The sequence below is a fragment of the Serinus canaria genome, chromosome Z (genome assembly GCF_022539315.1).
Source record: "Serinus canaria isolate serCan28SL12 chromosome Z, serCan2020, whole genome shotgun sequence".
Taxonomy (NCBI): Eukaryota; Metazoa; Chordata; class Aves; order Passeriformes; family Fringillidae; genus Serinus; species Serinus canaria.
In genome coordinates this window covers 67,137,995-67,162,631 of record NC_066343.1, presented here as the reverse complement: position 1 = coordinate 67,162,631, position 24,637 = coordinate 67,137,995, and the positions used below count along the sequence as shown (strand labels likewise).

Genomic DNA, 24,637 nt, shown 5'->3' with positions numbered 1-24,637 from the left:
TGGGGTGTCCATGTCTCGGGCTGTGCCACAGGGATGCTTCCCAGCCATGTCCAAACCCAGGGCTGAAATACTCCCCTGATTGCAAAGGGTGGGTATGAACTGAGCAATCCAGTGCCAAACATAGCAAAGCAGGGAGCTTTTTCCACCATCAAAAACTGGATTACAGCTGGTGCTGTGACATCCTCAAAGAACAGGAGAGAATGGAGTTCAGGAATACGCTGGAAAACAATTTTCTGGTTGCGTGTGGCAATTACTGAACCTGAAAAACAAATAAGTGAATAATTAAAGTGCAGCCAGTGGTTGGTCTTTGCCTTTGATGTGCTGCACATCACAGTATGGAGACACTGGAAGTGCTGGCGTGAAGGAAGAGGAGCTCCACTGCTATACCAGATTTTCCCTTTGCACCCCAAATCCTGGAAAATATCAAACAAGGCACCTGCTCTGAACAGAGCAGGGAAATAACTTTGGAGTGGGGACTGTCCTGCTATGTGTCTGCAGCCATGATCCATACCTGAAGCTTGTGTTCATCAGTGCATTGGGAATGCCGATAACAAGGGAGAGAGCTTAGAAGGGAAGTGGTGGAATTTCAGTATCACTTGGGTGCCTTTAAATGGAAATTGTTGTGTTTGTGGGAGATACACTCCTTAAAAATGAAGGTAACCTCCAGCCTGCATGACCCAGGACAGCAATTAAGCAACATTTTCCAAGTTCCTTGCATTCCCTCCTGCAGGAGTTCAGGGCACCCTCTTGTAACATCTGTATCCCACCCATGCCGTGCCTAGTTTCCCAAACATCTGCTCCTCTATCCAGCACACAAGGGCAGTTCCCCTGGGGAAGCACACCCAGCTGCAAGCCTCGGGCATCCCAACACCAGCACAGGGCTGGATCCAGCCCAGCAGTTTGAACTCAGCCCAGGTCGGAGGAGTGGTGAGCGAGGCCAGCACTGCCCCGGGCCAGCCCTTAGCACGGGTGTGCTATTGCTGACTCTTGCACAAGTGCCTGGAAGGGTGCAGGATGCCTGGACACGTCCCAGCAGTGCACTGAGGGGTCACACCAGCTGGCATCACCTGGCTCCAGGATGGCATTTGGGACGGGGTGCTGGACTGATACTAATAGGAGAGGCCGTGTCCTGCACCAGCCCACTCTCATAACCACTTCAGTATCCAGTGGCCTTAAAATCTCCATATTCTGCATGACTGTGAAATTCTCCTCAGGATTTGGTACGGGTGCCAAGCACCAGCAGCACAGACAGGGTGGTGACAGAGTGCTGAAGCAGGCAGTCACAGGCTTAGCAGATCATTACAGCAAATGCTGCTGCTGAACAACAGCCACCCACCCCGAGTGGAAGTTCTCCTCATGCCATCCTGGTGTTCAAACAAGTGCACTGAATTACTGCGTTTTTCTAGGCAGTTTTGCCGCAGGTTGCTTGCGGTCCTCGCTGAAGCTTCAGTGCCTCTTCCAGCTTTCCTCTCTGCAGCTGCAATCCAGGATTGTGTCCCAGCATAGGGAGTGCTGGAGGAGTGGATCTAGCATCCAGTAGGTTGTCTGGTGATCTTAGCTGGCCCGATGAGTTCTCATCTGGGAGAGTTTTCTGGGTTTCCCTTTGCTAGATGGAGGGTGGAAAACCTACGGCTCAGGGCAAAGTCACCACTTTGGCTCATTGAGAAAATGCTGAGTGGGAACATTGCAACATCTGCACACATCCTGGTAAAATGAAGAGACAGTGTCAGCCAGGACATGTGTGATGCTTCTCCAGAAATCCTTAGGCTCTGGTTGTCAGAGCCTGCCTTGTGTTTTCCCCTTAGCCTAGAGAAAAACATCTTACCTTCTGCTTGGAGGTTAAAGTGCAGACACGTAGCCCCGATCTCATCCCTTGCTGGAAGCAGAGCAACCGAAAGCCAAGGAGGCAGCAGTGCAGGGCAGGCAGCTCTCTGTCCCAGCACCATCTGAGCTGGGAGAAGACTCTCTGCTGAGTCAGACCACCAAGCACAAAAAACCCCTGGGAGGGAGCGACCTCCTTTGGTTTTGCTTCTTCACTCCTTCCTCCATCCCTGAAGTCGCCAGAAGAAAATCCCTCCCCCAGCCACTCGGAAGATGGTCTCTAATTGAGTGGAAAATGGCTGGTACTTTCTTTTGCTGTCCTGAGCCCATGCCTTGCTGGCAGACATGCCGTGCTGGTTATTAGCAGCCAGCTGCAAAGGGTCACTCTGCATTGTCATTTTCAATGATGACTGGAAAAGCTTTTCCGGCCCTCTGGCCCCCATCTCCTATTGGTAGGAGATCCGGACTGCCTTCTTCCTCATCTTGCTCCTGCAAATTGTTTTCATAATTACATCTTCTGCAAAAGTATTGATATTAATAAAGGTGAGTGTGAGGAGGTCCTGCAGAGCCCTACAGACATCAGGCTCCAGCCTCAGAGAGGAGGAAAAGGGACTGTAGGGAAGAGGGCCTGGAGGCAGAGGAAGATGCCAGGGAGGAGTGAGGTGGTGTGTAAGGAGCTGCCACCTCCTTCATGATGGCTGGAACAGCATGGGGACATTTTTGGCCAACTAGGATACAACCACACCTTCCTCAGTTGTGTTTCAGCCCTAGAGCTGTTTTTTGCATTCCCCAGGAAAGCCAGGACAGCACCACCATGCAGCAGCATCAGCATCTTGCCTCAGCACCTTTCTCCTCATACGATCCTGGGGGAAAATATGAGAAATGCACAGCATTAAAATGAGGAAGGCAGCCTTGGATGGGGCCTTGCAGGTGTGGATACCTTCATCAAATGTGCTGCCCATGCCTTGTGTGACCTTGAGAAGGTCATCTGATCCTTCCATCTCCAGCTCTGGGGTGGTGAAGATGCGGAGCATCTCAGAGAGGCTGCATGATGCCCATGTCTGTATGAAATTCGGAGTCTTTGAACACAGGTATACAGTTGCCTAAGCAGAAGGTCAGTTCAATTCATACTACTTAGGAAGGCAGAATTAAATTACCTAGACTGACATTTGGCTAAGACATGGAGTTTAATATCCCTCTGCTCATGGAAAATGCCAGGGGATATTTAATGGCCGCAAGGGATCCATTTTAGTGCTTGTTGGAGAGACGGGATGGGCGACGGGCCGCTCCATGCCACAGGGTCTCAGCTGCCTTTCTGAACCACTGGATTCATTTTGAGACATGTCTGACAACAGCCAGGGGCGATGGATAGCTGAAGACTTGCAGTTAAGTGTGCAGCGCCTTAAGGAGAAGCTGCTCCCTGATGCTCTTCTTGCTCTTCAAGCCCTCTCATATACACAGCAGCCAAAAACCAAGTGGGAAGAGCTGTGAGTAGCCTCCTGGCCAAGTCCCCTTCCCAGGAATGTCTGATGATGCTCCCTTAGCTCTGCAGGATAATATTACATCTGGTTTTATAGCCGCTTAACCAGTACTCAGCCTAATGCCCATCATCCATTATTATTATTACTATTACTGCTTTTATTACGTTACTGCCTGCAGGCCCTCAGTGAGGACAGGGCTCTATTATGCTGGCTGATGTACAGCCAGACAGCCCTTGCCTCACCATGTGCAGGCTGAATGGAGGCAGACAAAGGCTGGGGAAGGAGGTGCACTCGTCCCTGTCTGCGGGGTATAAAGGACTCCTTCAAGGTCATATAGAAATCAGAAAGCTGGACAAAGCCTGTCTCCCCTCACTCCTCAGCTGGCCCCTGTGGGACCAGTCCAGGTGTTTCCCGTGATGAGCACAGCAGGATGAGGTCTGTCCTAAGAGGCATAGGTTTGTCCTCTCTGGACTGGCTGCCAGAGGTATGGTCCCCTCTCCTAGCTGTTGTGTCCCTGCTGCCTTGGAAGGACATGGCAGGATCAGTTTTGGCTTTGTGGTTTTGGAGGGACTGGCCCTGCTGGGCTGTCTTGCCTGGGCAGGAATCCTGTGGATGGAGGGACACATGAGGAGGTATCAGGGACTTTTGTTTTTCCTGTTAACCCCCAGTGCTGTTTGAAGGCTCACAGCAGCTGGGAACATGGACTGGAAGCCAGGGCAGCCTTCCTCTGTGCACCAGCAAGTGTCCAACTCACAGGAGACAGGCTAGGGGTCACATCCCTGCCAAATGGGCAGGTGACTCCCACCTCAGCCTCAGGGCACTTTTTTTTTCTGACTTCTTTATACAGTCACAGTAGTATTTCTCATTGCTGCCCAAGCACATTTGCCATGCCCAACTGAATTTAATCATGCCTTCAGGCTGGCATACTAAAAACCAGGGCCAGGCCTCCTGCATTGCCCCGGGGAGTATCCATTGCATCCATCCCTAGCCCAGCACTTTCCTTCCCATTTCCTTGCTGCAGAGCTGCAGTTCACAGTCATCTGCATTCGTTCAGCCAAACAGACTTTTGTTTTGCAAACCCATACTGCTGAGCCAACGCTGGATTTATACTTTTCCGTATGTGTTTGGACTCCAAGTCCCTGTCGATGGAAGCTGATGTCCAGCCCCAGCCCTGGGATTCAGAATGAGCAGAGGAATTGCAGAGCCATCTGGAGTAGCTCAGCACAGCACAGCCCCAGCGAAGTGTTCCTGCTGCCGAGGATAAAGCCGTAAATAGAAAGTTGCACCCCATCCTGCCACAGAGAGGAGTCTGTGGGGGCTGGGAGGTGGCACTGGGCACTGTGGTCAGGCTCACCAGCTGACCAGCCATTGCCAGCATCTCTGTGAGCATCCTCTGAGCCTGAAATGACTCTGGGAAGGAGAAAGCTGTCCAGCCCTGCTGGCACCCACAGAGGGAAGGTGGTGAAAGCCAGGCTGGTGGTGAAGATGATGGTGATAAAGGACACACAGCAGGGTGTGTGCCAGGGTGCTGAGCAAGAGGAGGCTGGGGAGACAGAGGTAGTGGTGGGCCATGTCTCAGGGGAAACAGGTCCCACTAAGGTAGCTGGGCTGTGCCTTCACTTCAGCACCCTCTCTGCCTAACCTGCTGACAAGAAAGTGTGTTCTCAAAACATCACAGGCTGGTTTCTCCTGAGAGGAGCAAGCAGTGGCAGTGCAGGGACAGTTGCTGCAATGCCACCATCATTCTGGAGCAGGGTTGGCAGCAAGCAGCTCACGTGTGACTGCACTTGCCCCAGACTGGCCACGCATCAGCACCTGATCCCATCTGAGTGTGGGAAAGATGCCCTTCACACATTGGGCAGGGCTGTAGGTGGGCTCAGGTGATGAGGGAGCAGGTCACTCACCGCCACCTCCTTCCTCTCTCAGGGTAAGCAAGGCCCCTGTGAGGGCATCACTTCCCATCCACAGCAGGTGGACCCTGGAATCAGCATGGAGAAGACCTCTAACTGCAGGGCAGAAGCTCTGCCAGGCAGAAGGGGGCTGCCCACAGCCCCACCATCCCTCCCCCATCCTGGGGAGGGGAGTTTGATGCTGACATCTTGACAGGCTTCTGCTCAAGGCAGTCAGAGCCTGGGGACCATTGTTCAGTCCAGAAATTTTCAGGTCAGGAGGAATCCACTTGCTTGCATGTGGACTTGGAAGGAGGTTAAGTGCCTTCCCAGGACAGGAAGACTCATGTGAGTTGCTATTTTTGGAGTGAACAGAGGGCCCTCATCCACCTCTGGCACAGCTGTGTGCCTAGCTCCATGTGTCCAGCTCCTTCCTGACCATGATTAAAGGATAAGCATGGGCGTACATGAATTTTTTTAGCTTTGCTGTTGCAATTGGGAGTTTGAGCTGTCAGGATTTGATCAAACCCTTGGCAAGGAGCAAGGACTGCTCTGCAACAGGCAGTGACATTCATCACAGCCTGTCTGTGATGAGCTTCCGGCACTCTGGAAGTAGCTGCAACATCAAAGCACATTGCATAGCTCACAGCCAATTAATATTCACCTGAAATACATGGCAGGTAGCAAGAAAATATTCCCATATCCCAAAAGCAGAGCAGGACAGTGAGAAAGAGAGAGCTGGATTGGAAGGTGACCAGGGCAATCCTTCCCCTTTAGTAAATACGATGTGCAAATGCTTTGAATCCTCAAAACTCCAGCCCTGAGCCCAGGGGCCAAACTCTGCCACATTATTGTTAGGCAAGTGGGCTTGAATGTCTGTCAGACTCACAGAAATCAGCAGTTGTGAGGGAAGTGCAAGATTTTGGCTTGGTGGGCTCCTCATCCTGATCCAATTAGCCCTGTGTAGGAGGGACGCTCTCTGCCCTGGCCCAGTTGTTTCCATGTGTCTCCAGTGCTGTCACCTCCTCAGTGGTTACATTTTGAGCCAGGACAGCCATACAACTGACCTGGACAACAAAAAGTGATTTGCATTCAATTAGTTTGGGGAAAGGATGCATGTTGGCTGCTCCTCTTAGAAAGCACATGGGACAAAGCCCAGGCAGCTTTGCCACGGGGTATAAAGGAAGTATGCCACATGCAAAGCTTTGACAATCCCCCTCTTTTCTTCTCTTACAGTAAAGCCAGACCCTCCGGAGAGTGTGGTGGCCAAACCTGTGCCCAATAACCCTCGAAGACTGGAGGTGTCATGGCAAAACCCCTCATCGTGGCCTGACCCTGAGTCTTTCCCACTGAAGTTCTTCCTGCGCTATCGGCCTCTCATCCTGGACCAGTGGCAACACGTGAGTGACACTGCGCTGCCTGGGATGCGAGGGAGAGGGGAGAGCTGGTGGCTGGGAACCAGCTGCATTATAAAAACGTGTTCAGGGACAAAAAATATGTATATATTTACTGCTCAGGCAACCTGGACCCTGTTCCTCTCCTTCTCTTTCTCATTGCTTTTCTCTTCTTCTCCACCTTTTTTGTAGCTCACACTCTGCCTACAAATGGCTCTGCAGCCTCTCCCTGCTCCTCATTTTCATCCATGGCCCCTATCTACTTTCCATACATATGTTCTGTATAAAACTTGCCAACGAGATGTAAAAGGCATTTAAAGTATAAATGTCACCACATTTAAATGTGCCTCTGCCACATTTAGATTTTGAACTGGAGATAAAATACCGCTCCCCATAACTCAGAGCACAGTCACCGAGCAATTGCTGAGATGTTATCATATTTCTTACTTTTATTTCTTGTTTCTTTAAAAAAAAAAAGTCAGTGAAATCCTTGGTAGCCTGGAGGACAGATTTCATTTGTTACTGCAGGAAGATAACAAACGCGTTTTTCTTTCTTTTTTTTTTTTTAAAAACCTCTGTGTGCTGCTTTTTGCTCGAGTTGGGTAGGAAAGCATTCTGTGGCTGGAGAGGAGATGCTGCTGCTCTGGCATAGCTCATCCAGCATCCCTTCTGTGCCCAAAATGGGCCAGTTGAAAGACAGTTAGGTGCTTTGCTTGATAAGGGATTTTGCCAAAAAAACCAAAAGTGCAGTAAGAGGCGGCACTGGGTCCCTGGGCACCTACATCAAAGAGCCAAGTGGGATTTTCTTCCAGCCAGCACTTCCTGGGGAGAGAGATGTTGGAAGAGTGGATTTGAGGCTTTGCTTATGGCTCTGAGAGGTGTCTTGGTGACTTTTTCCTGTTTCTTGGGCTTTTTGATGAGGCAGCATCACAGGTTGTGTTTCAAATTGTGGTATTTGCTGATGGCTCTGAAAATAAGAGGGTTTTCCTGCTTGCTGATGGCTCTGAAAATAAGAGGGCTTTCCTGCTTGCCTCTTTGCTTCTTTCCTAGTAGTGGGAGAGCATCTGTGGAGCATCCAGAGGTGTTAGAAAGCACAGGTAGAGTTTGGGTATTAGTTTTCTATAGGTATTTTTTTTCATCTGGGGAAGGAATGCTCAGACTGTAGATGCTGTGTAAAAAGAGGAAGATTTTGTGGGAATTGCCAAACACAATGCTGTTTTTTTCCCAAGGTGTGCCACTGTTGTGGAAAAAGCTGATGGCTTTACCCTGCCACAGCCTGATCCAGCCAAATACCCTGGTTTGCACCCAAAAATGGTGGGGTAGCCACTGAGCTACCTCCTACCTCAACACCCTGGGAGTGGCTGGTCCCTCCATCACTGAATGTGGGGTACCATAATTGCAGAGTCAAGCCATGCCAGTCCCCTCTGGCACAGCCCTGAGGGGATGCTGTGGCCTCTCCATCAGTGGCCTCAGGCAGGCAGTAGGAAACACATGGAGGTGTTGGTGACACTGGTGGCAGGGCCATCCTGGTTGGGAAAGGCAGTTTTTGGGCAGTAAAAACTTAACTTCATCTATATAAAAATACCCTGAGGTGCAGAGACAGCTCAAGGTACCAGCTCTTCTGGTGGGTACAAAGATGGCTGGGAAGGTCAGCATTTCAAGAAGGTGCAGCAGTCCTGGGTACAGCTTTTAATCAATATCCCCTTGCAAAAGACACGTTCCTCATCATTGACTGATGGAGAAGAGTGTTTGGGGAATAATTTGCTCAGTGAGCAACTGCAAGCATTCAGTGAGTGAGGTGCCAGCCTTGTTTTCTGACTCCCTATCCTGCCGGCTGGTTAATGAAAAATCTGATTTGTGGATGATTTGAGGAAAACTGCCACTATTCATCAGATGAATTATTTGCGAAGCCTAATTCAATCGTTTCCCAAACACCAGAAAAAGGCTGTGCTACAGCAGCTGGAGCTGCTCTGACCCCAGACCCCACTGCTACATTCAACCTGCTTAGCCCAGCTGAGCACCCTGCAAATGCAGGTGCTTGTACCTAAAATTAACCCCACCAATGTTATCATGCTGGGAGCATGCCCAAGCCTCCCTGCACTCTTTGTTTGACTTCTTGTTATTTTGGAGGGTGTCCCTGCTCCCCCAGATCAAGACAGAAAAGGAAAGGACATGGTTTGATAGGTCCAAGTCTGGCTGATCTGTCCCTCTTGTCCTGCTGAGTTGGTGTTGGGTCTCAGCTCAAATGGACAAGTGCCCTGAGAAAGGATGTTGTCACACGTGCCACGCTTGAAGAGGGGTGTCTTTATTCTCGTGGAGGTGCAGGTCTCAGCTTGCCACAAGCTGCCCCCCATCTTGGCTCTTGCTGTCCCCACTGGCAGCTGGCATAGAGAATTCCATGCTTTTTATGCACACACGACCTGAACGCTGGCAATGGGGCATCTTGGAGCTCAGCAGGGAGAGGAGAAGTCCCTGACAGCAGTCAGGAGGAGTTGGGTAACCCCATGTTCTGGCATCTCCCTGTCTGCCCAGGGTCCACAGGCTGAGCCCTGTCCCTGCCTCCTCATGGCAACCCACCTCTGCACCTGCCGTGGGTTTTAAGCATGTACTTAGCAGCCCTGTGGGAAGCCCAGAATCCCTGCAAAAGAAAACTCACAAAGGAGCATCTGAGGCTGCCCAGAGACAGAATATCCATGGAGGCCCTGCTCACATGTGGTGTTTCTTGGCAGAAGAAGCAGCTCCTCTTTCACCTCTCCACCTCCTGTTATCTTTGCAGGGTCTGATTTATGCACAGCACCTCAGCAGGCAGGACCCAATGAGCACTAATAGGATCAGATGGATGTCGAGCTGTCGAATACCATAGGGCCTGATTCAATCAGCGTCTGCTTTCTTCCAGGCTCTTCCTTTCAGGATTTTAATAATGCCAGGGCTTGGCACCAGAAGATGAAGCCATCCGTGGCGGGAGCAGTGGATCTTATTGAGATTGCCACAGTGTGAGCTGGCCAGAAATGCAGTCTCCCCTGCTCCAGAGAAAGTCCTTTGATGCCTAGCCCAAGCATCCACACCATGTGGCAATCGCTGGGGCTGACCCAGCTGTGGGGAGAACAGCCTTGTCACCTGCCCAGAGCTTTTCAAATTGGGTTTGAACCCCAGCGTGCCATTTGCAGTCCCTTTCCCCTGCTCAGCAGCACCTTTCCACTTAGAGGCTCTCATGTTGCAGTTTGCTCTGGGAATTACGGTGATGTGCTCTGGGAATTATTATTATGGAGGGATGATGATGATGATGAGTTTTCACATGGGCATGCAGTGAAGCATGTGCTGGATCGTACCACCTCACAGCAGCTCCCTTGAACCTGGGCACAAGCATTTTGTAGCTGCTGGGGATGCAGCTGTGTCACATCCACTCTACTCCACCCCAACAGCACTGAGCTCACTCTGAAACTCAAGCAACTTTAAAATCACACTCCTCCCTTTCTGGAAGAGGGGCTGGAGGTTTCTCTGCTGCCAGAAGAGAGATGGATATTTGTAGCCTAAACAGGTTTTTTATTCTCTCCTTTTGGCAAAATCTCCCCTTCTGTCTCCTAAATATAAAACATTAAATGTTTAGGGTATCCTTTATTTTTCTCCCGCTTTTAAGTTTGTAATTCAAGCCAGATTAGCGTGGTTTCCTCTTCTGTTTTATAGCCCCATCCTGGCCCCAAGCGAGCTCTCCTAATGCTCTCAGATGTTCCTCTAATGGCTTACCTAGGCTGGAACTGGATACCCTTTCCTAATGGATTGCTAATAGCCTGTTTCTGGCTTTACAGGCTCCTTCAGTTAACTCGCAACAGCAGCGATTGCGGCACTCACACATGCGATCTCCCTGCGAGCACATCTGCACGCTCTCCCCTACACGCAGGCGGGTGACCAGACACCATCCTGAGCATCTCTGGGGAACCATGGGCAGGTCTTGCACCCAATTTGCTCCCTTCCCATGGCATTTTCTGGAGCTGCATCCCCCCTTTTCGCAGCTTTTGGAGGGAGATCACGTGCGCTGAGCACTTGCCAGCTCGACGCACATCCCAGGAATGTGGCAGGGCTCAAGAAGGTATTTCTTGTGCAGAGTCAGAGCTGGTGGCCAGACCGAGGGAGGATTTCCTACTGTGGGTTGCCAGCAATTTGCAGATGCCGTCCTGAAGTCTAATTGAACCCATTGGCCGTGCTGACAACATGAAATGTTAACGAACCATGAGGCGGGCTGCACCTCAGATCTTGAGATTTGCAGTAAAAGGTCATGAGATATTTAAAGCTAATAATGTGGTTGAGTTCCCTCCTTCCTCTTCTGCGTTGGAAGCATTAGGGCCATGTTCGTGAGCATTTGCAAAGGCTGGAAGAGTCCTTCTCTGGAAGTGCAAGCAGAAGTGCTCCCACCATCACAGGATTTTAAGAGCTGGGACAAAAAAAAAAAAACAAAACCAAACCCCACGCAGACATCTGGGCCTGCTCTGATGTGGTTAAATGATGGGGTTTTGGGGACAGGATTAAAAAGTTTGTAGGCATTGCCAAATACTTAATGTTGGGCTTGTTAGCGCAAGGATGGCATTGTCCCCTGGACTGACCTCCCTGGTCCATATTGGAAGTGGCTGCCAGGGTGGGCTCAGGCTTGTCTCCCACGGCAAAGAGACATTTTTTCATCAGAGAGGTGAATCTTCCATGCTGTCTCTAGAAGTTCCTGCCTTGGATCAGCCTGAAATAGCCTGAAAGTGTGAGCTAATGCATATATCCTGTCTGTGATGGGCAAGGAGAGGGATGGAGCAAGCTAGGTAGGAAGGCAGTTAGTGCCACCGCCTGCCCCAGCAGCATCCCCACCGGCATGGTGGCAATGTCACTTTGCAGCAGGAGTGCCTCTTTGTGCCCATTTGCATCCCCCTGTGCCTCTGCTGCTTTGCCTGCTCTCCCCCTCTTTGCAAGGCAGCCTTGGCAGGGAGGTCACCCTGAGCAAGCTGGGTTACAACTTCACGCCTGGTAGCTTTTATTGCGGCGTTTCTCTCCCTTCCCCTCCCGGCTGCAAAGTCAGTGATTAAAAAAGAAGGGGGGAAAATCCAAAGAATTAATAGGTGGGAGCAAAATATTTAGGCTGTAATAGTGTCACTCACAGCTCAGCATGGGGCAGGCAGGGCTGGAGCAGAGATTTTCTCAGAGAAGGGTGGGGGTGGGAAATGCCCAGAAAATCACCTTTTCTGGGACAGACCAGGTTCAGGACCCTTGGCTGGCATTGCCTGGGTGCTTTCAGCCCCCTTGGAAACTGCTGGTGACATAAAAGCACTGAGCACCTGGCAGCTGTGAAGGTCCCACAGTGCAGCAGAGCACTCACCTGTGCATGTCCTCATCTGCAGGCTCACACAGCTACAAGCAGGTAGGAAGGTGCTGGCAAGCCTAACTTTTCCTGCCCACATGCAGACCACACCAGGCAAGTATCTGTGCTCTGCCATGCCCATGCACAAGCTACTTTCAGCCCCAGCCCACTGCATCAGCATGGTGAAGGCATGTGCAGGCAGCATGTGCCAGTGCTGGCTGGGTTAGAGCTGTTGCTGAGTGCCCTCGGCCTCCCTGATCCCATCTTCCCCAGAGCCACAAGCAAAAGTGACTTCTGACAGTTGTCACTTGGCAGGAGGGGGCCAGCACATCTGGAGAAAGTTTCCTGTTAACTTGTTTTCCTGTAACAGCCCCCACTTCCAAAGATGGTCTTTATTTCGAGCCAGAAGGGATCTGTTGAGCTGCATCTGGTGTGGCACAGCCCAGGCTGCAGAAAAGCTCTGTGATAGCTCATCTTCCCAGACCCACAGCAGGGCTGGGCTCTGGGCTCTGTGCAGCACCCTTCCCAGGAGGGGCTGACAGCAGAGAGCACAGCTCAGACCCTGCTAAAGTGGCTCTTCCACTACCCATCTGGCAGAGAATAAGAGGGGGTCATTCATTTTTCCCAACCTTCGGTTATCCTAGAGTCCAGGTAGGAAGTTTTGTCTGGGGTTATACTGACTGATTCTTGCAGCTCTGCAGAAGGAGGAGGCATCTGGGGGTACCTTTGTTAGTGATCACTGTCATTCAAATTTGCTCTCCAGGCATGGCTTTCAAAGGGAAAAAGCAAAACATTTCTTTTCCACAAGGCGACATCTTTTCTCAAGCTGCACTGGCCATTTGCAGTGACCCTCCTGAACTTCCCAGGGCAGTTTGTGTGGAGATTACTCCTGCTTTTCCTTTATCTTGTTCCCCAGGACAGGTGGAAGTCCTGCTGGGATCCCCCTGTACTTGCAGGGACTGAAGGCACCTGAAACAGCAGTTGTTTGTGTAGCTGAGTCCCTGCAAAGCTCATTGCAGCCCAGTGGCAGGATCTGGCCCTTGCTGTAGGAAAAATGGCTGTGAAATAGAGCTCACTGGGTGTCCCATCCCTATCCCAGTTCCAATTTCCCCCATCATCCAGTAAACTCGAGTAGCATCCAGAGGAGGAGGCTGCAAGGATGCCAGATGATTGGCAGTTCCAGGCTGTGCTCTTAGAAGGGGTTTCTTCCCACAAGTGCTGAGGGTAGCAAAGGCTGTGTGAGCACATCAGTCACCTTACAATATCCAGGGAGGGTGCTCCTTTTATTTTGGGGAAGGCAGACTCATCTGGGTTTGATACAGCACCTGGGACAGGTGTGACACACACAGAGACAGTGCATCCCTGCCTTGGGACAGAGGGGTGCCAGTCCTCATCCCCACACTGCCAGTGGAGCACTCCCTTCCCATTCTAGGAGCTGCACTGGAAAGCAGGAGCTGTCAAGGAATGGAAAACAGAGCCACTGCCACCACAGGGGAGCCAGCAAACACATTTTCATGTGGGATGCAGAAAAGGAGGCATCTGATCCCCCCTTCTCCCCCTGCACCTCCTTTCAACACACACCAGCCCCCAGCCCACCTGTCAGGGCAGAGGAGGGTGGGGTTTTCTTCCCTGCCTCCCTTCCCCTCCCCTTCCAAGGGCCATCTGGGCTTCAGAACCTGCCCACACATCACCCTGTTCACCAGTAATTGCTACCTGGTCACCTTGGACTAGGAGCAGGGCCTGGGTGGGAACAAAGCACAGTGCCCTTTTTTACTGCCAGGGCAGCCTGGCAGGGTGGGCTGGGGGCCATGGGAGCAGGATGAGGGGAGCTCAGAGGGGATAATGTCTTCCCTAACTCCTGCTGTGCTGAGCACTGTGAGACAGGACCAGCAGTCTGCAGGCAGGGATTGGGAGGAGGGCAGGCGTGGGTGTTGGAGTGTGTATGGCTGCTGTGGATGTCCCCAGGCCTCCAGCCTGTGCAGGGGGGACCAGCATGGACAGAGGGAAAGCCAAGTGGCAGGCAGTTCTCCCGTCAGCCTTCCCTAAGAGTCTGTCTCCATCCCATCAATGTGGCACTGGCCCGTGTGCTCATCCTGGCACTTGGGACTGTGGGTGGGCACTCAGCAGCTCTGTAATCTTTCCAAGCAGGAATGAGGGGGTATGTGACCATGGCAGGGAATGGGATCCCAGCCCATGCTGTCCTCAGCAAGCTGTCATCTGAATTACTTGAGTTCAAGGGGTTTTTTTCATTTCTCTCTCCTTTCTCTCTCTCTCTCTGTCTTTTTTGTTTCTTTTTTTTTCTTTCTTTTTTTTTTTTTTTTTTTTCAATGCTAATAGCTCTGCATTGCACTGGCTACTGATCCCTCATTAATCTGGGCAGCACTTCACAGCCAGTCAGAGTGACTTTTGGCAGGTGCACAAAGGCAGGCAGCGACACACAAACCCCCACCCCAGCCAAAAAAATTACCATGCACAGCCTTCCTCCAACTTTTGTCTCTGTGTAGCGAGGACATGGATTAAGGAATTTCTCCCTCTGCCTTTGATGCTGTGTGTCCACCCGTCCCCCCACAGCCTCCTCAGTGTGTCTTCCCCCAGTGCTGTCTCTCCCTGTGCTTTCCCATTTGTGGTGGCACTTCTGTGTTGGGTCATGGGCACCCACCCAGTGGCTTTCTCCCCACCATGACAAATGCTGGGTGTATCCAGCAAATGTGGCTGCCCAGGTCAAAAGTTCTGCATCCCGAGGTTGTTTGTGTGGGGAGAGATGGATGATACCATCCATGATTTCTCTCTTTAACTGCTGTGCAAAGCAGAGCTTAGGGCAACATCCTTCCAGGTCCTACAAGGGAGGTCTGGGTCCTGGGGGGACATCCTCCCTGCCCAGGCAAGGCACAGATTTAACCCCATTGTGCTTGTGACACCCCACCTACAAACACTCAGCTGCTGCTTGGTTGTGGGTGGAAAGAGGCAGGAATTGCTCCCAGGGGAAAGCTGGGAGGGATCTTGGGATGGGAAAAATGCTCCTGATGGGAAAGCAGCCTGGGCAGGTCATCAGGAACTTAGTAGGGCTGGCCTGCCTGCAGCCTGCTTGGTGCAGGTCCCAGGGAGGAGCCAAGGGGTTCAGAGCATGCTGGAAGTCTTGGACAGAGTAATGCACTGTCTGGACAAGCCCAGCATCTTTCAGAGCCCTGTCCTCATTCTCCAATTCCAAGCCATACCCCAGCACAGAGCAAGTCAGGTCAGCTGGGTGTTGGCAGCTCACCCTGTGAGGTTTCATTTCATTTAATTATCATCAGGAATTAATTTAACCTGGTTCCCTTGGCATTGCCATTCCCACTGGTGGGTGCCACCGAAGAGCTCCCCAGCTCTGGGTGGCATGGAGAACCTCACTGTGCCACTACACTGCAGGGAGGTGCCCTGCCTACCAGACCAGGTGATTTACAACCTGGTGGGTCTCCTGCCTACCCACACTGAGGTGCCTGGGCTCCCAGTGGCTGTGGGGGAGAGCAGTCAGGCCTGCATCCAGATGTGCTCCAGGTCGGGTGGCAGGAGCAGCTGGGAGTGCAGGACCCAAAGGCTCTGATGTTCTGGGCAGAAAGCTGGAAGTGGGAATAGGAAAGGAAAGGCTTTCACTTGGAACAAGAAAGCAAAAATGCCCCTCCTCCTGTTAGGAACCCCCCAGAGTGAAAGTAAAAGCCTGCAGGGGGCTGCAGCTTTCATGCCAAAGGGATTGCATCTGTGCTGGGCTGTTGCATATGCTGCACAGAAGGGACTGTGCAGCATATGCAAAGGGCTGGTTCTTTCTCAGGGTGTGTTCCTGCTTTTAAGGTTCTACAAGCTGTGGGGTGAAGGCACTGCCCATCTGGTGTGCACACCATTCCTTGTGTGTGTACAGCCACACAGCCAGGGCAGCCTCATCCCACAGGTGCATTGGCCCAGGTACCTCCTGGGCACCCCAATGGTGCAGCCCTTCCTTTCTTCCTCCCTTCCTCCCCTCCTTCCTTCCTGACGAGGCAAAAGTCTGGATCTTCCTCCTGTCATTGAGCTGTTGGTGCTTCCCAGGACAGTGTGATTCTGTGCCTGACCTTCTCCTGGCTGGCTGGAGAGATGTGGAGGACCCCTCACGTGTAGCACCATGAAGCTGCCCCCACCCATGGTGTGATGCTTGCCCTGCTCGAGCTCCTGGCTGGGCACTGGTGCTCACAGCTGGACTGTGTCAGTCCCGCATGACCCCTCATCCTGCAGACACATTCCTTTATTAGGAATGTGTCTGGGCAGGGGATGCCCCGTGTGCCCCCAAACCATGCACAGCAGCACACGGGGGTACTCAAGTGGGCAGCATGTTGGTCCTCCATCTCAGAGATGGGCTGGAGGGCAATATCCCACTTAGCCTCTCCAGATACTCCTGCCCTGGTCCCCTGGATGCTGAGCCCCTCCCCTCTGTCAGCCACGTGTGTTTGCTCACCAGGATAGGTGCCATCGGGGGGCATTTCTGCTGAGCACCTGCATCTCTCTGTCCTGGAGCCAAGCTCCAAATGGACCAGAGATCCCTTGGAAGGTTACATGGGGTTAAACCATTGCACTTTGCAGCACAAAGGACAGCAGGGTCTTCTAAGACTCAGACAGCATGACAATGGGACAGAGGGAATGGTTTCTAGGAAGGACGTCTGGGCACAGCTTGATACTTGTCCAAGGGCCCAGCTAGAGGGATGCAAGCCAAAACAATGGGATGCCAGCAGGCACGGGAGCAGGCTGGCCGGAGGTGTTGCTGGTGGGGAAGCCTCCTCCCAGCAGTGGTAGCGGTGCCCTGAAAGCGCGTTGCACATCCCAGCCAATCCCTGCCTGCAATATCCAGCTCCCAGCTCTGCCCTGACATGTCCGAAGGAGCCCGCACACACATCTTCTAGTTTCTGGTGACCTCTAGAGGAAGCTGCTCTACTCTGACGCCGTGAGTTTGGGAGTGGAACCAGGTCTTTAAACCTTTAGTGGAGCTGCAGCTGGAGCTTGTCCCTCCACTTCCCTCCCTGTCCTGGGCTTGTGCCTCTGCCCACAACGCCTCAGTATTTCCAAAAGTGCTACAACAGCCTTGTTATCATCTTTTAGCCGAGCTAAATAAACTGATTGCCTTATACCTCCTTGGGACCCCTCTGACTACCCTCCTCTCCCCCTGCTGCCCTCAGGTCGAGCTGTCAGATGGGACATCGCACACCATCACGGATGCTTACGCCGGCAAGGAATACATCATCCAGGTGGCAGCCAAAGACAACGACATCGGCACGTGGAGTGACTGGAGTGTGGCTGTTCATGCCACCCCCTGGACAGAGGAGCCCAAGCATCTCACCACGGAGGCCCAGATCACAGGTAAGAGCCACCTCCCTAGTATAAACAGGCTTCATTCAGGAGGAATGCAGGACCACAGGCTGAGGGATCTCCTCTTTGGCTCCATGCAACTTTTGCCCATAGCCAAGGATAGCCCCAAAAAACTTGTGGAGCTGCAGCCCTTCACCCTGCACTCTGCCCCCTCCTGTGGCCCTGTCAGGAGGTGTAACCATGGCCTGAAGAATGCTGACTCAGCTCACCTGGATCCAGCATCCTTCTCACCAGGATACTTGGGGCAGGACAACGAGGCTGGCCATTGTATTGTTGTTGTTATTGTTGTGGTTGTTGTTATTGTTGTGGTTGTTGTTATGATTGTTGCTCCCTGGAGTGCTGTGTCCCTCCAGCCCTCTCTCCCCTCTCCAGTCCTACCCGCTCCACACCCTACACCCCTCACAATGGCTCAAAGGGATGCCAATTCAAAATAGAAGCCACCAAGTTAACACCAAGTCTCTGTTTCTAGGAAGGAGCTGGGACTGTGTCCAAATGAGTGTTATCAGCCCTCCGTTTCCCAGAAAGGATGGAGCAGACCCTGCACTGGTTTCCTTGACTCCTGTGCAGAGAAACTCCCTTTTTCAAAACAGCACCTGGTAGAGCATCTGGATATTCAGGCAGCAGCAGGGATTTACAGCCCTGCCCACCATTCCCAGGTGGATAAACTCCCACAAGGAGTTCAGGACCACTTTGCAGCAGCGCTACTGTCAGCGTTATGGTTTTACTTCTATTCCCCTTTGCATTGTGCTAAATGCAAATGCCCCTGTCAGTGTCACCTGCCCTGTGCAGGCACATGTGTGTCCCTCACACATACACATCCCTGTGTGCCTGGTGCAGCCAGGCAGGGCTGATGTGGCACACCCAAACTCCAACTCTGAGCCCCACTGTGATGCCTCAGTGGATTCTGAAAGTTGCTGAGACAGACTCTGTGGTCCCCAGCAGTCAGCCCAGACGGTCTGGCCAGGGACATGCTGGGGCCATCTGGATGTGGCCAAAGCTGCCCCTGCCTGACTTCTCATCCAAGCACTCCCTGCAATCCTGCAGGCATAGACAATCCATCTGGTTCAGTACAAAGCAGGACAAACCTTGTGAGACAGCCCAGCAGATGCAGCCTGCTGTGTGTGGCATGCTCTGTGGCTGAGGGATGCTCTCAGCTGAGCACTACTGGCTCATTGTGACTTCCTAGATAAAATTCCCACGGACCTGGTGCATAGAGTGGCTCAGCTGGTCAGGATGGGGATGACAAGGATGCCCAGCTCTTCCTGATGGCAGAAACATCTCCAAGCAGTAGGTTCCACTGTCACTGACAGGGAAGTCTCATGGATCACACCATTGCTTGAATCATCTCAACCCTCCACCTCAGCCCTAGTGTGGTACAGCACTGAAAAGGGCAATTTGGGGTCGTGTCCAATCCACACCAGCAGGAGAGAAGGACTGCTCCTATGGGATGAATCCCAAGGTATCCCAGCTGCCCTCACCACCCACTCTCCTTTTTTGCAGAGACAACAAGTGCTAGCACCTCCTCTTTCATGGCACCACCCACAACCAAGATCTGCGACAAGGGGGCCGTGGTGGGCAGCGGGGCCATGGCAGTGTGTTGGACAGCTGGACTGGTCGTGGCTGCCTATAGTGTCCTCTTTATTTAGTGAGTATCTCCCAAATCTGAGGCAAGAGAGGCAGGAGGTGGGTGCTGGGATGGGGCAGGGATATGGGGACCCTCAGAGCTCTGATGTGGTTGGGAAGGGGATAGTCTGGCCAGACGGTGGGTGAAGGGCATTGAGAACAAGTCATTTGGGTTTTTCTTGCAGTTTTTGTCTGACTGCTTTTCCAGATGGATATTCAGCTGGAGGTCTCAACAACGGCTTTTCAAGCAAAGCTGGCAAAGTGGTCCATCTTTGATGTCTTGTTCTCAGCAGCCCTCTCCCATCTTCTTTGCTGACATTTTTAGGAGGCAAAGAAACCACATAGAAATCTAAGGTCTTTGCTTAATGATGAAAGAAAAATTGTCCAAGATCAAAAAATTCAGATTGCATCTCAAAAATGTCCTTAATTTGATTTAGGATGGAACTGGCAGCCTGGAGAGCCACAAAATGCCCCTCTCCTCTACAGACCAGGGCTGCTGTCTCATGGGTGTCACACCCAAATGCCCTTTCACTGTCCCCATATTGCCCAAGAACAGGGATAGATTGTGGAAGATCCACGTGCCACTTTTAAGGATAAGCCAGCCATCCTTTGGTGCCCAAAGATAGGATCCTTGGGGGCACAGGGTTCTTTGCTCCCCTCTGACAGTGCCATCTCATGTGTGACACCAGGAGGGGTGGTGGCATGCAGCCAGGGGAGGATGGCCAGGGCCCAGCCCTGGGAGGAGGAGGAGTGGAAATTATGTGTTTGGGTACCTGAGTGAATTTCCCCTGCGGAAAAAGGGGGGGAAAGGAAATTCTGCTGGGTATGTCCCACCAGTGACTGAGCAGAGCTGAGTTTGGAGTGACACCGTGACCCTCCTGCTCCCCGCTTGCAGATCTCCATCTGTCCATCCGCCGCAGCCCAGCGCAGCCGCCTCCCCACCGCCCACCGCCGCCACCGCCCCCGCCCCGCCGCCCCGCTCCCGGGTTGAGTCTCTTAGCTCTTCGATTTTGCACACGTTGAGGACGTATCACGCTTCTCGCCGCCACTTCGGAGGAGGACAGAGCTGCTGCCGTCCCCTGGGGAGCCGCAAAATCTTCTCCCGGCCCGGAGCGAGGAGACACACCTCCGTGCCCCTTTCCTCAGCCAAGGGGAGCGAGCCGAGGGTCCCACTCATACAGCGAAACCCCCCCACGCCAAAGACGTGCCCGCCGCCCCCGCGGCCGCGCACCGAGAAAAGGGGATATGAAAACGGGGGGGTGGTGAGGGGAATGATGCTCCAAGCTGTTGTACCCCCTTATGGCAAAAGGGGGTCCCCCAAGGACTGGACTCGCTCCCGTGAGCTCTCGACCACGTGGCTAAGCTGGAGGGGTGCACAGATCGGGACGGCGGGCGTCTTGGTCCCCTCCGAGGGGGTGGTGGAGGGGGGAACTGGTGGCTTTCCCAAGTGCGATGGGGAGCAGGGAGCTGGAGGGGTTTCAATGGAATAAAAAAAAAAGGAAGTGAAATACCGATAAAACCCCCCTGCCCCTTGCCGAGCACCTGGGAGAGCTGTCCCTCCACCTCCCCCTCCACAGCACCCTGCAGGAGCCTTCACCACCCCCAACCCCAACCCAACATCAACCCCAAAGTTTTAACTGTGTTGGATACAGGGAATCACCTCCATTGATGTCTTTGTCTCATTCTCCAACAAAAGCAGAATAGCTCTGCAGTTGCCTTTAGAGCTGGAGCCCTGCAGACCTGTGCCCCGCTGTCCCCCGCTGTCCCTGGCTGTCCCCAGCTGTCCCCATGCCTGCTCTGCTCTCCTCCCCGTCCTGCCCAAAGTCCTGTTTTGTAAAGACACCTCCTCTTGGCCCTGCCTGGACCCAAGCGCAGTATTTAATACCATACGTCCTAGTATTCCCACTGTTGACATGCTGTATTTGAATTTTTTATAGATGTATATATATAAAAAAAAGAAAAATAATCAAAAAAAAAAGTAATAGAGGGGATAAAACTAAGCTCACGGAGACAACACACGCACACACACACACACACACACACACACACACATACACACACACACACACTCCAGGAGAGACTGTCTTCATTAAATGTTCATTTCATGATGACTGGCGGCTCTGGGTGTCATTTCCCTTCCATATGGGGAGGGGGGTTTTGGCTGCCTTCTTCCGTTCGTGGTGCTGGCTGAGTTGGGGAAGACATGGGAACAGCATTGAGTGGACACACACACACCCTGGAGCCCGCTCTGGCATTTGAGACAATAGCACCATCCCCCCAGAGGGGTGGGAGACCCAAAAGCTGGCCTTCAGGACATCCTGAGAAGGTGCCCAGCCTGGACACTCCCGGTGAGGGAAAGGAGATGGTTGTCACCACTCCATATGACACCTCTGCTGTGTTGGGAAGTGCCACATCTCCCCATTCACGATCCCTGCAGGGTCCCCTGTGTCCCCAAGCTCTGACTGTGCCCTGACATCTCTTGAGCAGGCACAATGATGGAGACCTGCCTGTGCCTCACTGCAGCCTGGAGGTGGCATGTAGTCACAACTAAAGCACTTCCCATGTCTGATTAATAATTTCATGTTAGGAAAATGTCACTGGCCCAGATGGTCTGAATTAAATTTCTGTCAGGGCAGGGCTCTCAGGGACCCAGTGTGGGGGCAATGGATGCAGCCAAGTGCATTATTGGAGCCTGTCCTTTCCCCATGTGCCTTGCTTGGGAGCACCACCTGGAGCAGGGGTGCCATCAAGCAATGCCCAGGGGGAAAAGCTCCACTCTACAAAATTACCTCTCTGGTGCCCCAACTAAGAGGCAGAAAATTACTTCTCTGGTGCACCTCTCTGGTGCCCATCTCTGGTGCTCCACCTTTTAGAAAATTACCTCTCTGGTGCTCCCCTGACACCTGAAACTAAGTCTATACAGCAGGGAGATGTGTGTGTGGCTGTCTGTCTGGCTGTCTGTCTGGTTGCACACATGAATGGGGTGGATGGATGGGTGAGTGGGTGGAAGGAAGGAAGGACAGAGGTGAAGGAGCCACAGCCTGGGCTCTGCAAAGCCTGAAGGCAGCACCAAGCTGGTCACTTACTCCCACCAGGCACTTGCTGTGATTTGAACAATGTTGGAGCTTTATTTAGGGAGGAGCTCAGTCAGATGCAGACCTGTCTCTGGCTTGGCCATGCTGGCGGCAGCGCTGACTTGGTTCACTGGTTAATGTTCCATTACCAGACAACATGCCTCCGTCATTTATTAATGTTTCATTAGTGTTAAAAACATCTGGTAATTAATTATGCACTAATTATGGATTCACAGTGCTAAAAGCTGGGGTAATCTACCATAGCAGATGGCTCTTTGGGGCAGGGGGAAGGGACAGCTCTTAGCAGAGATGAAAATGTCAGGCCTAGCCCTTGCTAGGGGGAATCATGCCAGACAGACAGATCGCCTTCATCTCCTCCCAGGATTTCCATAGCTAGTCCAGAGGCATGCTGTCTCAGGTTATTAAGCAGAAGAAACCTGTCCCTCTCAAGCTGTTTCAGGGACCAAGGGAGAGGTGCTTCCACAGCTCAGGGCAGCTGTGTGAGAAGCCATCTGAGAGCAGTGGCTTTCACACAGAGCCCCAGGCATCATTCAGCACCTGGAGTTGGTACTCGGCTTTCTGCCAGCTCTGGGATGCTGTTTGTCAGCCCTTCCGTGGTTCCTGGCCACGTTAAGCAGCAGTCTATAAAGCAAGGGGTGTCGTAAAAGCCCACTCATTAAGTGCCCCAGGAATATTATGTACAGATGTGCAGAGATGTTTCAAACTGGGGAAGGTCCCAGGGGAGCATCCCTGCCAAGCAGAAAATCCATCCACTTAGCAGTATAAATCCATACAGGAAGAGAGAGGGAATTACAATGCTCAGAGAAACCTGTGCATCACATAACCTGAAATCCAATACAACACCCGGGTGCAATGGGTCCCTGCATCTTCCCAGCACATATGTGGCAGTAAATCCCACCTTAGGTGTTGTTTTTGGGCTGTTGCTGATGTGAGAGCAGCCTTGCACGGAGCTCCCCAAGCTCTGCAAGAGGGATCAGAAGTGTGACTGGAAAGCAGGAGCTATTTCCTGGACTTGAAGCCTTGGAGGAAGCAGGAACTCCCCACACTTAAGCGAGGGGCTGAACAGTGGTATGGGACTGAATGCATCTCCCGCATCCTTCCCTTAAGCGGGTGCTAGCAGAGACCTCATTGTCCCTGACCCAATAGTCAGAAAATCTATCTGCCCCCACACCAGCCTCCCATCCAGAGCCTGGATCTCCCAGGGGACAAAAACCAGTTTATTTATCCCAAATAGGCTGACAGGAATGTATTGTGCAGCCTGTGATGGGGTGATATGCTTTGGTGGAGGAAGGAGGAGCAGTGGGTACTGTGTTGTGTGTTTCAGCTCTGGCAGAGCTTCAGTCTGGCACAGTCACAGGTGAGAATGGGGAATGAAAGCAGGCTCAGCTGTTGAGAAAGTACACCCATAGCTGCACTGCCAGACCCGAGCTGAGGGCTTGCTGGGCTGGGTGGAAATTCCAGGTGGGATCTTTTGAGCCAGTTGGCAGAGGGGAGCTGCTGCTTATTTGCACAGTTGAAGATTTGATCGTCCAGGGGCAGGTACACTCCTCCACCACAACAAATGGGAGAAGAGTCAGGTGAGGTGAAAGCAGCAAGAGCTGGTGGAAAGGCAGTCCCTGGAATGAAAGCATAAAGAGCAGCATCTGTGAGGAATGAGATTATAAACAGGGTCAGCTTGACTTGGAGAAGCCCAGACTCACCCAATCCTCAACTTGCGGTAGCGTCAAGTCCAGCAAATACAAGAGCCCAGCCCAAAGCACAGTGGATTCATTCAGAAGAAGCTGATGTCTCCTGTACAGAGCTGATGTCTCCTGTACACTGGTTGCCTCTGGTAGATTATATACTTCCTCCCAGAGCTTTCTTCCCCAGTGGCAGGAGGGGTAGCTCAGGCAACAAGATCCCACCATGAGGAAAGCCTCTTATCTGACATCTTTGGTGCAGGAATGAGCCCAGGAGCTTTGAGTTAATCAGCCACCACCACACAGAGAAGCAGATGGAGCTGCAGGTGCAGACCTTGGAGGTAAAAACAGCCTTGGGCACTCTCACAATGCTGTAGGGAAGGGCTTTGTAGCAACAAGAGGTGACAGATTTTCTCAGCAAACCAGAAATTACAGTCTCGGACCGTCTTATTTGTTGGTGGCTCCAGACAAGGACTTGATTCACCTCCAGAAGAAACTGCCTGTTGTTTGAAGAGCCTCCAAGGAGTGACATTTTTCTTCCTTGTGTCCATCCTGACTGATTCAATGTCTGTCCTGGCATTGTGTCCCTGGTCCCCACATACTTCTGCCTGCAGCCTCATGCCCTCCCTCCCCACTAGTAGACCCGCCCTGAAACCTCCTCACTGCCCTGGTGGGCAGCTCCCACCACTATTTTCCCATCTCCCATCACTGCCCCAGTGCTACAACCTCCCTGCTCACCTCCAGTCTGCCCCAGCCCCCTCCCTGATCTGGCCAGGGTGACCCGCATGGATTATGCGCTCACAGCATCCCAAACCTCCCTACACGCAGACACGGCAGCCAAGCACAGCCCACCCGGCTCAGCTGCAGCATGGAGACCAGACCACACCAGGGTCCTCTAATAAGCAATTGACTCTTTTTTTCCTCCCTTTCAAGAAAAAGCCAAGCATTAATTT

General features: G+C 52.4%; 1 protein-coding gene across 2 annotated transcripts in view; it reads left to right on the top strand.

The window, feature by feature from the left end:
* Positions 1-21,021, top strand: part of CNTFR (ciliary neurotrophic factor receptor) — a 201,518-nt gene extending 180,497 nt beyond the window's left edge. For both annotated transcript variants that reach the window (XM_050987314.1, XM_050987315.1), the window contains 4 exons: positions 6,428-6,591; positions 17,098-17,278; positions 18,788-18,932; positions 19,806-21,021. In XM_050987314.1, the coding sequence (XP_050843271.1) occupies positions 6,428-6,591; positions 17,098-17,278; positions 18,788-18,932; position 19,806 (491 nt within the window). In that variant the 3' untranslated portion in view covers positions 19,807-21,021. The remainder of the gene's footprint in view (positions 1-6,427; positions 6,592-17,097; positions 17,279-18,787; positions 18,933-19,805) is intronic.
* The last annotated feature ends 3,616 nt before the right edge of the window (positions 21,022-24,637 follow it).